The sequence below is a fragment of the Orcinus orca genome, chromosome 17 (assembly GCF_937001465.1).
Source record: "Orcinus orca chromosome 17, mOrcOrc1.1, whole genome shotgun sequence".
Lineage (NCBI taxonomy): Eukaryota > Metazoa > Chordata > Mammalia > Artiodactyla > Delphinidae > Orcinus > Orcinus orca.
Genome location: NC_064575.1, coordinates 29,305,407 through 29,323,102, shown reverse-complemented (window position 1 = coordinate 29,323,102; position 17,696 = coordinate 29,305,407). Strand labels below are relative to the sequence as shown.

Genomic DNA, 17,696 nt, shown 5'->3' with positions numbered 1-17,696 from the left:
CCATTTTCCAGGATTAGTTTTTCCACCCTTTATCCTGGAGGTAGAGTAATATTGCTTGGAGAAGAATGTCCCATTCAACATTCTTTTGCTGCTGGACAATGCTCCGGGCCACCTCCCATTCATGGACGACTTTCATCCCAGCGTCAAAGTAGTGAATCTGCCACTGAATATTTCGTCGTTCATCCAACCCATGGACCAGGGAGTTATAGGGACTTTCAAGAAATATTTATGTCACACTTTTCATCAGGCAGTAAAGGTGAGTGACAAATCAGGAACAATCTTGTGACAATTTTGGAAGGACAATAACATCCACAAGACCATAAAAAAAACCATTGACTTTGCTTGGCATGAGGTTACAGCCGTCACCATGAATGGGGTTTGGAAGAACCTTTGCCCGCAGTTTGGTCATGATTTTTGTGGATTTGAGAAGGTGGATGAGGAATCCAAAGAGGTCTTCGCAACTTAGTGACTCTCAGTGAGAAGCTGGAGCTAGATCTGCAAGAGGACAATTTTACTGAGCTCCTTGCTGTGCAACACAAGGAGCTTACTAATGAAGACCTGGTGGAATTGGAGGCCCAGAGGAAGGACAAAGAGAGACAAGAGGAAGAAGAAGTAACTGAAGAACGAAAGAGATTCACGATGCAGGGAATGGCAAGGGGATTTTCTTTATTTGAGGAGTCACTGTTAGTTTTTGAGGCACAGGACCCGAACATAGAACGGTACATGAAGGTTGCAGCAGCCATTCAGAATGCAATCCAGTGCTACCGTGTCATTTATGATGAGAAAAAAAGAGCTACTACCCAGACATCACTGGATAATTTTTTCAAAAGGGTAGATAGAATTGAATCCAGTGAGGAACCAGAACATGTGCCATCAATGGCAGGCATGAGTGAAACTGCAGCTTGCCCTCTGTCTCCTGTTGCTGATGATCCTTCAGCTCTACCATCTCCCACCTCCTCTCCCTCCTCCAGTCAGTAACTCTTCTTGCCTGTTCACTCGATGCCAGCCCCTGGATGCCAGCTGATGTACTGTACTACTGTACTTTTCAAGGTACTATACTGTAAAACTGTAAATGTTTTCTTTATTTTTTGTTTGTTTTTAATGTATTATTTGTGTGAAAAAAAAGTATTATAAACCTAATACAGGACAGTACTACATAGCCAATTGTGTTAGTTGAGTACCTAGGCTAACTTTGTTGGACTTATGAACAAATTGGACTTACGAACATGCTCTTGGAATGGAACTCGTTTGTATGTAGGTGACTTACTTTATGTTATGCTTTATATGTTTTCTTAGAAGGGAAGTTCATTAAAGCACACTAGATATATTAGTTTTCTACTGCTGAATAACAAATTATGGCAATTTTAGAGACCTAAAACAACACCCATTTACAAGCTCACAGTTCCATAGATCAGAAGTCTGGGTGGGCTTGGCTGGGTTCCCTGCTTAAGGTCTTACACAGCTGATATCAAGGTGTCAGCCAGGCCTGGCTGGGTTCTTACCTGGAGGCACCAAAGAAGAATCTCCTTCTAATCTCATTCAAATTATTGGCAAAATGCAGTTTTTTATGGTTGCAGGACTGAGGTCCTTGTTTCCTTGTTAACTAGCCAGGGATCACTCTCAGCTCCTAGAGGCCTCATGCAATTCTTATCAGGGGACCCTTTTCTCCTTCAAAGCCCAAAATGGAGAATTTCTCTCAAGTAAAGTTCTGCTTGTGCTTCAAATCTCTGACTTTTTCTTCTGTCACCATCTGGAGAAACTCTCTGCTTTTAAAGGGCTCATTTGGTTACATCAGGCCCAGCTATATAATTTCCTTATCTTAAAATCAACTGAGCCACATAACACAACTAATTACAGGAGTAAAATCCACCATATTAATTTTCCCTGGGATCATGCAGGACATGTACACAAAGGAGCCATCTTACAACTCTGCCTATTTTGTCAACTATAGCTTTTTTTCTTCTCACTATACAGTCTAATGGCAGAACCACAGTCAAGAATACTCCTTTGCTATTTCTGGATTCTAATTTTTCAATGGAAAATCTGTATTGCATGAGCACTATTTCCATCAAATTTAATGCTTAAGTTGTTCTATCCAATTGCAGAAAGGAGCAGTTAATAATCTTGGGTATATAAGGAAGGTGAAGAGACTTAATCCCTTCCCTGTATGTTTCTCCTCATGGGTCCAACTCGGTCACCTTTTTTTTCTTCTCATTTAGTCCAAAAAGCAAACCGCTTGGAGCCCCTGTTATTAATGAGTATGCCGATGCCCAGCTACACAACCTAGTGAGGAGATTGCATCAAAGAACAGATTTCTACAAGAGAAAGTTGGTGGAAGGTGATATGTCCTCACCTGAAGGCAGCCCCCAAACTGGTGAGCAGTGTGAACTCAAAGTACCAGGAAGAAGGAGGTTATGAGTGGACATGTATTTTGCAAATGTTTTAGTTTGGGGTTCCCCAAAAGCCAACCCCAAGACAATGATTTAACTATAAATATTTTATATTGAGGGTGCTCCAGGAGGTGAGGGTGGGCAAGAGAGACAGAGAAGGGAGTTAAGACAATAAAGGTGTGTTAATGAAGCGTTGCTGCTGTGGGCCACTGGGGCTTGAGCCAGCTGAAAATCTGTGTGGATGACACATCAGAATTATCCTGAAGGAAGAGGAAGCTGGGGTATCAACCCATCAACTCCTGTCCTTCGTTGGCTGAGGGTTGCTGCTGGGGAATGTTGCTAATACTCCAGCATTTTAAGCAAGGCAGCTGGGAGAAATCCCCAAGGCAGAGAGATGCAGGAGCCTTCTGCACATGACCTCTGGCCCACAGAATATGCACAGGCCAACAACAATATCTGTTATAGAAAGTTTTATTGTAAATATTAATTAATAATACCCATAATAAATAAAGCACTTATAATAAGAATACAAGAATACTACCTGAGTACACAACACAGCAAAGGACATCAGTGAACTAGTCACATAAGAAGAGAGACAATTATCAGTCTATCTAATAATTAGAGAAATGTGCTTATGAAAAATTAATAAGTACAATAAAGTAGAGCACAAAAGTGATATATACGTCATATATACATAGATACATGGTGTATATATGTATATATAGTATATATACATATATATATCATAATTACATCTATATAAAATGTTTATAGCCCGCGCACCGCGATGAAGAGTGGCCCCCACTCGCCGCAACTAGAGAAAGCCCTTGCACAGAAACAAAGACCCTACACAGCCAAAAATTAATTAATTAATTAATTAATTTTAAAAAAATCTTTAATAAAAAATGTTTATAAATGTATAGAAAAATTAGAGAAGAAAGTGTGTTGTTTAATAACAGATAAATAAAAACAAAATTGTTAATTACATAGGATGGAGTTGAGGATTTCCTTATAATTCTGTAGGAAGAAAGCTGGATTTTCAAAATAAACTATGTATTATATATAGTTTCTTTTTAAAGAGAAGGGTCTAACATATAGTCATTATAGCTTGATAAAGATTTGTTGAAAAGAATATTTTGAGCTTTACTTACCCATAACTGGAAGGATATAAATGAAGCTAAAGAAGCAAGAAACTAGGGGACTTCCCTGGTGGTCCAGTGGTTAAGGCTCTGCCTTCCAATGCAGGGGGTGCCGGTTCAATCCCTGGTCAGGAAGCTGAGTCCCACAGGCTTTGCGGCCAAAAAACCAAAACATAAAACAGAAGCAATATTGTAACAAATTCAATAAAGACTTAAAAAAAAAAGAAGCATGAAACTGAAACCTGTGGAATGGTGCACATTTGTAATGTTTCTGTTCAATGTAAATCCAAAGCACTAACTATTTATGTTCCAAAATATGTGGGAATGAAACTTGTATTTAAAATATCCTATTTGTAACATCTTTGGGACACTTAATTTAAACTTTAACCTGCTATTTATTTCCAACTTTTGATGTTTTCATTACTTGGATATTTTCACAAATGGCAATATTTTAAATGTCATGAAATGCCTCATCTGCCTGTATTGAGAGGGGAAGATTTTGGAATGTTTTGATTCCAAGAAATCCAAGCTTTTTTCTCATTAAGCTAACCTAACCTCTTAAAAATGTTTTCATCTCTTTTTTCCTATAAAGCAAAGCCCACAGTTGTATCATCAACACAAGAAAGTAGTGCTAAGCTAAAAGAAGAACATTATCAGAAGGTGCCTCTAACAGAGTACCTAAAGCGAATCAGACTTCCAAAAAGCATAGATTCGTACACAGGTACCATCAAATGGTGGATTATCTCAGTGGGAGGGCTGGCTGTTACCAAGAACCCCTGAAACCCAAAGTCACAGACAGCTTCCATTTTCTCTAGCCAGTGTTCTGAACCTATCTAGAAAGCAGAATTTAAACTGTATTATCTGCAACGGGTAGTTTTCCCCTTTCCAGTGAAGATAAGAGATAAAAATATTCCTGTGTGTTTTTAAAATAGTCCAGGGCCTGTCCTGTCCCTAATTAACTTCTAAAAGAAGTCCCAAAGCATTAAGTAATATGTTCACTGAACACCCCCCCAAAAAAATCATTATAAAATGTTTGTCTTCTTCCATGGCTTCACATTGTTAATTAATCCAATTGAACAAATCCCCTCCTACAGCTTCCCTTGGGCAGAAGAAAGCTCTGTGTACAGGGTCATGGACTGCCTTCACTGGCTGATTTGCCCCCTCCCCACTTCAGTCACACCCCTGTGGGCAAGATGTGGCCTTTGGCTCACAAGCCCTGGGTGACCCTGCAGCTTAATTACCAACCAGCATAAAGCCCTTTGAGTCAGTTCTCCTGGACACGGTACCTCTGACTTTTCCCTGGGTTCCCCTTTCCTCATCTAAATAGTACAGTCACTCATGGGGACAGACTCAGTGGCCATTCTCTGGGAGACAGGAAGAACACTCTTTAATGTCAGAAAAGCTGATAAGATGACTTATCCCTCGTAAACCCCAGTGCCTCGGCTCTAGGGGCAGAATTGTGCTGAATGTTTTAAACAGAGTCTCTTATACAAATTGCTTATCTCCAGTAGGTAGTGCCCCAACTTTACCAAACTAAGCAACAGAATTATTTTAATGTTTTTTACATACCATGTGGATTACTCCAGTCTCTATTTTTCTAGATCGATTCTATCTCCTGTGGCTCTTTCTTGTCACCATTGCCTTTAACTGGAACTGCTGGCTTATACCTTTGCGCATCATCTTCCCATATCAAACACCAAACAACGCACGCTACTGGCTTATTACGGACATCATATGTGATACCATCTACCTTTTCGATTTGCTGTTAATCCAGCCCAGACTCCAGTTTATTAGAAGAGGAGACATAATAGTAAGTAGGGTTTGGGAGAAGCACAAACTGACAAAGGAATATCAGATTGAACTACAAAAAAACAAATTAACAGCATTGTGTTATTTAATGTCTGACTGATTGTCTGCATGTATGGGTCTCTAACCACTGGAACCACCAGTATAATAACAATAATAATAAAAACAACAATAACAAAACAACCACTGAGCACTCACCACGTACTGGGGACCATGCATCTCCCTGTACCTTAGTTTCCTCATTTTAAAAATGGGAATAACAATAGTACCTTCATAATACTGATGAGAAGACTGAATGAATTAATGCAGGTAGGGTGCCTAGAACTGTGTCTGGTGCCTATCTTCTTTTCACTCTTCACTTTCCAGATTCATCACACCTCATTCCTCATCATCAAATGCAGTGTTTGGTCCACTTCAGAAATATCATTCTTACCCTTAGGAGAAATCATCTTCCCCTGGATTTATTCTCACTGTTGAGGGAATTTCAGAGCCAATCCAATCAATCTAAGACAGAAAGAGAAGACTATGTTTTCACAAGTACACATCCAAATCGTACAGCCTCTTATACCCTGCACCCCACCCCCGGGCCCTTCCCCAGCTAACTAGAACAATGCTTCCTTTCCAACTGATGTCCACTGTGATATCCTCATCACAGTCGCAGTGAGGGCTGCATGGAACAGTTCCTCCAATGTCAAAGTAGGAAGAGCAGAGCAACCAACTGTATGGCACCTTGGGTTCATATATGTTTTTGAAGAAGAGAGGTAGTCTCCTTAATCTCCTGAATATTTTCTTTTGAATTTCCAGATGATTTTAAGTTATCAAAAAGCTAAAAGGAGTTTCGGTTATTTTTTTCTTTAAAAAATATTATTTGTGGGCTTCCCTGGTGGCGCAGTGGTTGAGAGTCCGCCTGCCGATGCAGGGGACACGGGTTCGTGCCCCGGTCCAGGAAGATCCCACATGCCGCAGAGCGGCTGGGCCCGTGAGGCATGGCCGCTGAGCCATATAATATGCCATATAATAATAATATATATATTATTTGTTGAGGAATGCCCCCTATATTTGAAATCTTTTCTAGGAAGAAATTCTAAAGGCAAGAGCTAAAGCTATAGCAAAAATCTATTCAATATATTCCTTGTGTGGACTTCAGAGCATTAGTTAACTCACCAGCATGATCCCCTAAGTTCACTGGCAGTTTGATGAATGAAGATGATGTGTACAAATAAGAAATAACACCCAAAAAAGGGGGCACTAATTTCAACCTCCATTAGATGCACAAAGGAGGGAGAAAATCAATATTTGACAAATGGAAAATGACAAAATCAGTAAGGAGAGATTTTTATTTTCAATTTTATAAGAGGTCTTTGCACACATGGAGTGTTAAAACCAAGAAAAATAACCAATAAAAACACACTCAATGGTCTCTATTTAAAATGCATTATCACAAGCTACAAATATAGAGCAGGAACTAATTGCTTTGTTTGTTCAAATGAAGTTTAATGGTTTCTTTAATGTAGAGTAGGTAGTTTTAGCCTTTAAACTTGATTACATTTTGCTAAAAGGACTATGCAAGTTGAGTATCCAACCTGAAAGTCTCACTACATTTAGCTATCTATGCCAACTTTGTTTTACACCATCAACTTATTCATTCATTCATTCATTCAACAAACATTTATTAAATACCTATAGTTGACAGATATTCCAGAACTGGAGGATGGAAATATCAATTCCCCAAGGGCTTGAGGGAAAACAGATACCAGATCGAGGTGCTAGAGGCCACAACAGAGGGAATTGGGAGGGTTTACAAGTTTTCCACAGCATTTATGTGCAGTATCTTTCTTCTGAGAATGGTGCTGCACAGAGAACAGAACTTTGATTCAAGGACCAACAAAAGGAGTCTCTTATTTAAAATGTCCTTTATAGACAGCAGGAATAGAGCTGGGAATGACACCATGGACGTTATGTAGATATGAGACTTGCACCCACAACACTTTGCTAAGACTTCCAATCACAATGATCCATGGAAACGCTCAGAGCCTTCTAGTGACCACGTCTATCAGGCCTGTCATTATAGTCAACTGCTTTTGGTCCTTTAGCTACTATTTATAAACTGATCTAGAGAAAATTAACAACTCCCTTCTCTGTGCTCTGCACATTTTACTCACACTTCTGTTATTTAATTGTTAAATAACAATTAAGTTCACTATGATGTAGCAGAAACAAATAGCCCAGGGTCAAATTTCGCCTCTGAAATTAACTTACAGCAATACTTGAGAAAAAAAAATTTACCCTTTCATTGTGTACTATCTTTGTCATCCGTAAAATAGAACTAGTACCACCCACCTCATAAACTTATTGTGAAGATTAAGTAAGACAATGTGAACACCTAGCCTAGGGTCTGGCTTCTAGAAGATGAGCAGTGAATTGCTGACTGAATCAAATGAATGAATGTCCACACACTAACTTCCTCTTGTCTCCTATTTGCATAGGTAGCTCACTTTGCTACCTGATAGTAAGTTTCTTGAGAGTAGGAACAGTATTCAATTTATTTCCCTATTTATCCTAGGAATTCAGAGGGTACACTAAAGAATGTTTAAAGGAGTGAATGAATGGCAGTCTTGGTTCAAGGATTTTCTTCCCTTGAATAACAGTTTAGTTTACCTTGTAGTAGTATTATATAGTATTATTATTTTGAAACATTTTTATCTGTTCTATGTGAAATTATGGATTTTCTATGAATTATTTAAAAGAAGAGGTAAACAATAAATAAATATAATAATACCTTAGATGAGGGTCTTCAAAGACTATCTGTTTGAAAAAGATTTAAGTGCAATTATCATACCCTTTCTAAAGTAAACTTCCTCAGAATAAGTGTTGCCTGCATAATAATGAGACTTAAAAGAGACAGAGAATTAAATAGGGTTACATACTAAAAATAAGTGCCTACAGAGAGACCTTCAAGATGGCAGAGGAGTAAGAAGTGGAGACCACCTTCCTCCCCACAAATACATCAGAAATACATCTACATGTGGAACAACTCCTACAGAACACCTACTGAACTCTGGCATAAGACCTCAGACCTCCCAAAAGGCAAGAAACTCCCCACATACCTGGGTAGGGCAAAAGAAAAAACACAGACAAAAGAATAGGGACGGGGGCTTCCCTGGTGGCGCAGTGGTTGAGAGACAGCCTGCCGGTGCAGGGGCCACAGGTTCATGCCCCAGTCCGGGAAGATCCCACATGCCGCGGAGTGGCTGGGCCCGTGAGCCATGGCCACTGAGCCTGCGCGTCCGGAACCTGTGCTCCGTAACGGGAGAGGCCACAACAGTGAGAGGCCCGTGTACCACACACATAAAAAAAGAATAGGGATGGGACCTGCACCAGTGGGAGGGAGCTGTGAAGGAGGAAAGGTTTCCACACACTAGGAAGCCCCTTCACCGGCAGAGACAGGGAGTGGAAGATGGGGGAAGCTTCAGAGCCACGGAGGAAAGCACAGCAACAGGGGTGCGGGGGGCAAAGCGGAGAGATTCCCGCACAGAGGATCGGTGCTGACCAGCACTCACCAGCCCAAGAGGCTTGTCTGCTCACCTGCTGGGGTGGGTGGGGGCTGGGAGCTGAGGCTCAGGCTTCAGAGGTCAGATCCCAGGGAGAGGACTGGGGTTGCCTGCGTGAACACAGCCTGAAGGGGGCTAGTGTGCCACAGCTAGCTGGGAGGGAGTCCAGGAAAGAGACCATTGTTTCGGGGTGCGTGAGGAGAGGGGATTCAGAACACTGCCTAAACAAGCTCCAGAGATGGGCACAAGCTGCAGCTATCAGCGCAGACACCAGAGACGGGCATGAAAAGCTAAGGCTGCTGCTGCAGCCACCAAGAAGTGCAAGCACGAGTCACTATCGACACCTCCCCTCCTGGGAGCCTGTGCAGCCCGCCACTGCCAGGGTCCTGTGGTCCAGGGACAACTTCCCTGGGAGAACACACTGCGTGCCTCAGGCTGTTGCAATGTCATGCCGGCCTCTGCCACCACAGACTCACCCCGCATTCCATATCCCTCCCTCCTCCCAGCCTCAGTGCTCCAGAGTCCCCTAATCAGCTTCTACTTTAACCCCGTCCTGTCTTAGTGAAGAACAGATGCCCTCAGACAACCTACAGTCAGAGGCAGGGCCAAATCCAAAGCTGAACCCCAGGAGCTGTGCAAACAAAGAAGAGAAAGGGAAATTTCTCCCAGCAGCCTCAGGAGCAGCGGATTAAATCTTCACAGTCAACTTGATGTACCCTGCATCTCTGGAATAACTGAATAGACGATGAATCATCCCAAAATTGAGGCAGTGGACTTCGGGAGCAATTGTAGACTTGGGGTTTGCTGTCTGCATCTAATTTGTTTCTGGTTTTATGTGTATCTTAGTTTAGTATTTACAGTTTGTTATCATTGGTAGATTTGTTTATTCATTTGGTTGCTCTCTTCCTTTTTTTATATATACTTTTTTTTTTCCTTTTTCTCTTTTTCTGAGTGTGTATGTGTATGCTTTTTGTGTGTTCGTCTGTATGGCTTTGCTTCCACCATTTTTCCTAGGGTTCTGTTGGTCCATTTTTGTTTTTTGGGGTTTTCTTTTTTTTATTTTAGTATAGTTTTTAGCACTTGTTATCATTGGTGGATTTGTTTTTTGGTTTCATTGCTCATTCTTTCTTTTTCTCTTTTTTATTAATTTTTAAATTTTTTATTTTTACTAACTTTTTTATTCTTCTTTTAATACCTTTATTTTATTTTATTTTTTCTTTCTTTCTTTCTTTTTCACTCCATTTTCTTCTGAGCTGTGTGGCTGACAGGGTCTTGGTGGTCCAGCCAGGTGTCAGGCCTGTGCCTCTGAGGTGGGAAAGCCAAGTTCAGGACACTGGTCCACAAGAAACCTCCCAGCTCCACGTAATATCAAGTGGCAAAAGCTCTCCCAGAGATCTCCATCTCAATGCTAATACCCAGCTCCACTCAAGGGATAAATATGCTAAGAACATTCTTCCAGAGTTGGAGGATGGGGTCATACTTCAACTTAACTTCTTAGCACTTGATACGTCTGTCTGTTCCATATGTCTGTTCCATATAAGCTTTGAAGGAGCACTTGATATGTGCACTTGATATGTCTGTCTGTTCCATATAAGCTTTGAAGGAGCTGACTCATTATACTCAAGCTTGGTACATGATTCAGCGTAAACTTGTACATATACCTATATCTGCCTGTGGCTCAGTAAGACATTTTGTTTAAGGGAAAAGAATCATTAAATAAGCATGTCATATATACTCTAATGTATTTCTGTAAAATTTAGTATGTGCACGTGGGTAGAAATTATAGCCAAAAAAATGGGGTGGTGGGGCAGGAATTGGGAACTTGGCTAACAAATCTTAAACATTGTTCAACAGCAATTTAAAATTTTTGAACATGGACAGCCTGGATAATAATTATTAGAAGATGCTGCTTCCATGTGTCCAAGTTATAATACTTTGGTCAAATAATTAATAGTACACAGACAATTTCCTCCTACCTATAAGTGAAATAGAAAAGTATAATCCCAATATTAGCATTAATTCTGAATGTTAACAAATACCTTCCTATTCCTCTATCTCTTACCACACATTTACTGAGCACATGTTGTGTGTTAGACATTGTGTTAGGAACTGAGAAACACAGGATAAATATATTGTCCCTACCCTTTTAAGTAGCTCAGAGTATGAAGCATGGACAGACAAAAGAAAAATGGTGCAATTTTGTGATGTAAGTCATGACAGAGGTAAGCCCTTGGTGCTATTTGATGCAGAGAAAACCAGATAAAGGAGGGAACACCTGGTCCAAATTTTGATGGATTAATTGAAATTATCTGCACACTTTTGTCCCCATAAAAAAGGGAAAAATATGTCCTAAATTCTGGGAACAGCATAGGTAAAGGCATCAAGGTAAGAAACTCTGCTATGCACTGCTAAACAGAATAAGTATAAGATGCTTCAGGAGGTGAGTGAGACAGAGAAAATAGAGCTTTGTATATCATGAAAGGGAGCTTGGATTTTTTTTCTTTAAGTCATGTGAAGTCATAGAATTTGACATAAATAGAATTGTTAATGATCTGATCTAGAGAGATCATCTCACTGCCATTGTAGAACTGATCAAGGAAAGCAAGAATAAAGGCAAGGAAACCAAAGCCAAAAGGAGAAAATAGGCATGAGAAAATTTTAGAAAGGAGAATCAGTAGAACTTGGTTGCTGGTTGGATGAAGGCTAAGGGAGAGTGAGTGGTGTAGGATCACTGACTAGTGTAGATGAGGATCCTCATATGATACTCAATAAGAGGAGGAGCATGGATGGCTTTAGGGGAAATGGAGAATGATGATGAATTCAGGTTTGTTGTAGGTTAAATTTGAAATGAGCAGAACTGCTAAGTGAGGGAGACAATAATCAGTTGTTGGACAGGTCAACAGCTCCAGATACTAATATTAAGTGGAGGTAGAGGTTTGGTAGCATCCACATACATGGTGATCTTTGAAATAATGAAAGTGAATGAAATTTCCCAGGAAGTAAATATGAAGAGAAAAGAGAAGAGGGCTGAATCCTGGGAAATATTGATTTTAAATGGCTAGCCATAGGATGCAAGAAGGACCCTGAAGGGCTTCCCTAGTGGCGCAGTGGTTGAGAGTCCGCCTGCTGATGCAGGGGACACGGGTTCGTGCCCCAGTCTGGGAAGATCCCACATGCCACGGAGCGGCTGGGCCCGTGAGGCATGGCCGCTGAGCCTGCGCATCCGGAGCCTGTGCTCCACAAAAGGAGAGGCCACAACAGTGAGAGGCCCGCGTACCACAAAAAAAAAAAAAAAAAAAAAAAAAAGAAGGACCCTGAAAACTGGAACTGAAGAAGTAAAGTAAACCAAGAATGGCATTACAGATTCTTTGGAAAGAGAAAGTTCCAAGGACAAAATTGTCCCCCAAAAGTCAAATGCTTCAAAAGTTTTACTCATCTCTTCATGCCTTTACCTATTCATCCACTCAAATATTTATTGGGCTTTTAATATATTATAGTCACTAGTTATATACAGTTGCTAAACAAAATCAACCCTGTCCTGAGATAGATTACCATTTCATGGAATAGACTGATCTTAAATAAATGGGGCAAGACATATATGTATGATTTCAAAATGTGGTGAGTGCCATAAAAGAATGTTAGTATATAAAGGATTCCCTGGGTATGATCATTAGGAGGTTATTGGTGGCTTTCACAATGGTAGTCTTGATGGAATAAGAGAAGTGAGCAAAAGTCAAATCACCACCAAAATTGCCATGAGTTGAAGAATAAATATGAAGAAAGGATGTGGAGCAAAGCAAGGTAGATAACTCTCTTAAGAAGCGTTAGTGTGACAATTAGAGCAATACAAAAAGAAAACAAAGCCAAGGAAGGTTTTTAAATTTATGATATGGGAAGATAGAGCATATTTATAGGCTGATGTTAGAAGGAACTAATAGAAAGGAATAGCTATAAATATTTTTAAAGTGAGAAAATGTTTAATGAAATTGGCTAAAATTAATATGAATTATAAATATAACATATTTCAGGTGGATTCAAATGAACTAAAGAGACACTACTGGAGTTCTACAAAATTTCAGGTAGGTGACTTACAATTCCAAAATTGTTCAACTAATCCATTACAATTTTGACTTTAAGTTCCATCTATAAATTTCTACCAAAAAAATCTATTTCCTTTAAAAATTGTAGCCCTTGTAACAAAGTTTATACAGGTGAAGTTTTATTAGGCAGAGTTTTTCTTCTCAATAATTATACAATATACTTCCTAGTATGTGCAAATGTGTAATTCAATATATGGGTCTTTACTAGGCAGAACAAAATCTTAGCGCCCACATTTAAATTCCAATTTAAACGTCAACAAAGGAGTATGGGGTGTACTTTGTCTTGTCCATATATAATTCTAGCCTCCAATTCATGTAGCATGATGATGTAAAAGTCTACAAAATTGTTTCTACTCCTATTTCTTTCTTGTTCATATAAGCAAAATATATGCTATGGTATAGCACAGGGAACTCTGCTAAATATTCTGTAATAACCTAAATGGGAAAAGAATTAGAAAAAGAATAGACACATGTATATGTATAACTGAATCACTTTGCTATACACCTGAAACTAACACAACATTGTTAATCAACTATACTCCAATATGTAATTTTTTAAAAATTTTTAATAAAATAATTTTAAAAATAAAACCACTGGAAATTGTTAGAATGGCATAGAGCAAAAAAAAAAAAGAAGCAATTATTTAGATAACATGGCATCTTCCTTTTCTCAAATAACAGTATAATATTATTTTTTCACCCATGTGTAGTTTTTTCACCCATAATTATTTGCAAAGTACTTTATTATCTTTTATTGTTCCTCCTAACCCCGAGAAATAGGCAGAGATTTGAGGGTGTTCCAAGGTTACCTAATCTGTATGAGTGAACTCCAACCTCACATTTCAAGGACAACACTTTAGTGGCCTCAAATTTTGTTAAAAATACAAATCTCGGTTTAGGTGCCAAATTGTCCCTACTGGCGATCTATGGTGATTAAAATTTCTTTCAATTCGTTTTTATCTCCAATTAATTTTCTCTGTAAAAAACTACCACATACTTAGACATATTCATAAAAGATCTAAACTACTTTGATGAACTCTACAAAGAGGATGAATAGTTTTGTAAGTGCCACAGACCTTATTCCAAACACTTAATCACTTTCTTGAATTTGAATAAGGGCAACTTAACTCATATATTTAATTTGGGTTCATAAATGTAAACTTTTAAATTTATTTAATTGAAGGCGTGCCTTTTGAATTTCCTTAGCACATCCTGTATGTCTTATGGCATTGTATTACACTATTTCTGCGCTTGGTTATTCCACCATTAGATTGTTAACTTCTTGTGGACAGAAACAATATCTTACTGCTATTTCAACCCCAACATGCCTTTGCAAAGTTCCTTGTACAGAGTACAGTGTTGGTCAGTACTTAATTCAATTTTCTACAATTCATTGAGAAATAAATCATCTCTATACAAATCCACATTAATGTATTAATATCACACATGATTAATAACTCTCTGCATAGAAAAGTCAAGTGAGTATGTGAGCAATTGGATCCTGAAATAGCACTAGACAAATCAACAGTTCTGTGCTCCTGCTTCCTTATTTATAAGACATTATTTTAGTAACTGCTCTGTGTACCTCTCAACTTGTTATGTGGCTCAATATCTGTAGGGTAAAATCAATGAGGTTTGATGATATTATGCAATTTTTAAGCCAATTATTTTAGTAAGTAATTTGTTTATAGTAGCCAATGTGTGTTCATTCAAACTGAAAGTCCCATTCCTTTTCAATAGCACTAGGCTTTGAAATTGTAGTACACAATTAATTATCTCAACTTTCCATTTCATACGTATGGCCTTACACAAAACTCTTAACTCCTCTTAATTGTCTTAAATAAATTAAACGTTTTTTTAATGTACCCTGTTTTTCAAGATGACGTAAAAAATAATGAAAATGAATAATTGTCTTATGTAAAAGAATTTTTTATTGTTATCATTGCAATCAGGAAAGTATGCAAATGTTATGTGTCATTTCACAATTACCAGGTTAATGGAAGGCCAGAATAATTTAAATACATCACAAATTTAAGATATATTATCTTTAGCTATAATAGTACTTTCAATACCTTCTCCCATCGGAACTGATAACTGTAAATGGGACTGACTTCTTTCCTCTCTTCTCTGTTAGCCTGTACAGTCTCTGATAGATATGTTCACAGCAGTTTATTGTTAGCAATATGATACAAAGTAGACAGTAGTAGAAAGAACTGAAGAGTCTGGATGAACCACCAACAATATAATTAGCCCTCCACACTGGAGAATTGCCTGAAACATAAAAATATATCACTACAATGAATGCCCAATTATTTCACATAAAATCAAGAATGGGCTTGAGTTTCAGTCCAAAAGCCCCAAGTTTAAAACACTATTAAAATGTATTTTAACAGTAGCAACCATGCCATCTCTTAAATATATGTGACAGCTCAACAAAATCCCAGAAAATGCAGTGCTGAACCCAAGATCAGATGAATGAAGCTGGAAATGAAATTCATTGGAAGTAGGCTATGAAGTAGTGTTCTTGTTTTCAGGGTGCTAATACACCTTTCAGTGACACCATGCATATGAAACTGAAGGCAATTTTGTATTAAGCAACAAATAAATCATGGTGACTGGTCAGCCTTTACATACATTGGTATAAATAAATTCATGTCCTAAAAAGCATGTAAACACAACATAATTGTGAATGTGTTCTTCCAACAGTTGGATGTGGCATCAATAATGCCATTTGATGTTTTCTACCTCTTCTTTGGGTTTAATCCAATATTTAGGACAAATAGGATGTTAAAGGTAAGATAACTATACTTAACTGTCTTCTTATAATAATGGAAATCTCAAAGTACTTTAAAATATCCTAAAAGTATCATATTCTTAATTTTTCGTAAACTATCCTCCATTTTTATGCCCTCATCAATGCTAAGAATTTTAAAAGCTGAATGAAGGAAAAATATCCCTATTTCTACTAATGGAAGTTGCTTTTGGTTGTTTTGAGTCTATATCTCATAACAGCTATTTTTATAACTTAAAATAGGAATGCTTTTATATTTTGAAATACAGCTATAATTACAAATGAATATTTTATAATTTTATTCTATTCCACTTGTCACTATTTATTACATAGTCACTGAATGCCTGCAATACTGGCTGTAAAATGAGGGTATTAGTTTAGCTGACCTCTAAGTTATCTCACTCATCAAAAATTCTATAATTATAGAAAAATGTAAGCACAGTTTTGCATAACAAAATTATTTATATACTTAGATACAACTCAAATGTCCATCAAGAGGGAAATAGTTAAATACATTGCAGTATATCTATAGAGTACTTTGTAATGCAAAAATAAAGAGGAAGTTTTCTATGAAAGACCTCCAAGACAAACTGCTCAGTTAAAAAAAAAAAAGCTAGTTACAGAACAGTTTATAGAACAATACTAACTTTTGTAACAGAAAGGGGAAAATATTCTATTTTTCTATATTACATAAACAGTGGAAGACTACCCAAAAAATCTAATAAAAATGGTTAACTGAGGTAAGGATGGGAAGCTGGAGGGAAAAGCAGGATGGGTAGGGGCAGGAATAGGAGAAAAGGCTATGAAGGTATATATTTCCTATTGTTTTTGAACTATGTGAATGTATTACCTATTCAAAAAGGTTCTAAGACATAAATATTTTATAACTCATAGCTTTATCAGATACCTAAGAGGAATCTGAGGAGAGTCAGGATGTGAAATTTCATATAAATTTTTAATAATAGCAACGATAGCTTGTATTTCCAAAGACAGCCTTCTTAAAAGGAACACCAAAGATTTTATCAGTTTTAGGTGGTTATCGCTTTGACACCTTGGGTAAACAAGATGACATAATCTGGAGACTCGGGTGGATCCTAACACAGCTGCAGCTGATATCTGTTGAATACATACTTGTAGCTACATACTTTGTTAAACCTCGTATTCATTATCTCATTTATTCCTCCAAACAACCTCATTTTAGAGATAAGGGAAATGAGAATTAGCAGAGTAAAAAAATCTGTCCAGACACACTCTGGTGAGTGGCAGTATCTGGATTCTATCACATATTTTTTCTGACTCCAAATTCCTTACTATAATCAGAAGGGCAAATAAACTTCAGGCTGAAGGAGCTTTCCTTCCACACCCATGATTTTTCCAAGTCAAGAGGGACCTTACTCTATATTCTCGTCCATCCAAGACAGCTCTAGAGACTTCTGTTTTGACCACAGAATGTAGGTCTAGACTGAGCAGAACTTAACGTTCCCAGCAGCTTGGTGGGCTGGCCATCCATCATCAAATTTCTAGTGCAGAATGGATGTTTCTGGAGGCCACTGCTCAGAGGTAACCAACTTTGAGAGAGACTCAGGTTCCTATGGATTTGAGTGTTTGTCTGGCATTATAATAAAAATTTATAAAATGCTAACTCTTCAAACTCCATCTCTGTGTCCCTTCAGTGTCCAAAAACCTACTCACTATATTAGGTAGTTTTTTTTATAACATAGGAGATCCTGAAAGCCAACATTAATCTTCTTTACATAACCCCACAGTCCAGTCATCTTCACATAAGTGTGTCATTTTAATGTGCAGTTCTCTAGGGAAAATATCATTTACCTATCTCCAAATTATATATGAGAAAACAAATTAAGAATATAAATTTTCTCTACAGTGAACACTTAAGCTAAATTTTAAAATGTGCCTTT

General features: G+C 38.1%; 1 protein-coding gene across 1 annotated transcript in view; it reads left to right on the top strand.

Moving 5' to 3' along the window:
• The window catches only part of CNGB3 (cyclic nucleotide gated channel subunit beta 3), a 142,906-nt gene that overhangs the window by 64,284 nt on the left and 60,926 nt on the right, over positions 1-17,696 (top strand). Inside the window, exons 5-9 of the mRNA XM_004276144.2 lie at positions 2,243-2,374; positions 4,122-4,250; positions 5,131-5,339; positions 12,915-12,965; positions 15,693-15,779. Of these exons, the coding sequence (XP_004276192.2) occupies positions 2,243-2,374; positions 4,122-4,250; positions 5,131-5,339; positions 12,915-12,965; positions 15,693-15,779 (608 nt within the window). The remainder of the gene's footprint in view (positions 1-2,242; positions 2,375-4,121; positions 4,251-5,130; positions 5,340-12,914; positions 12,966-15,692; positions 15,780-17,696) is intronic.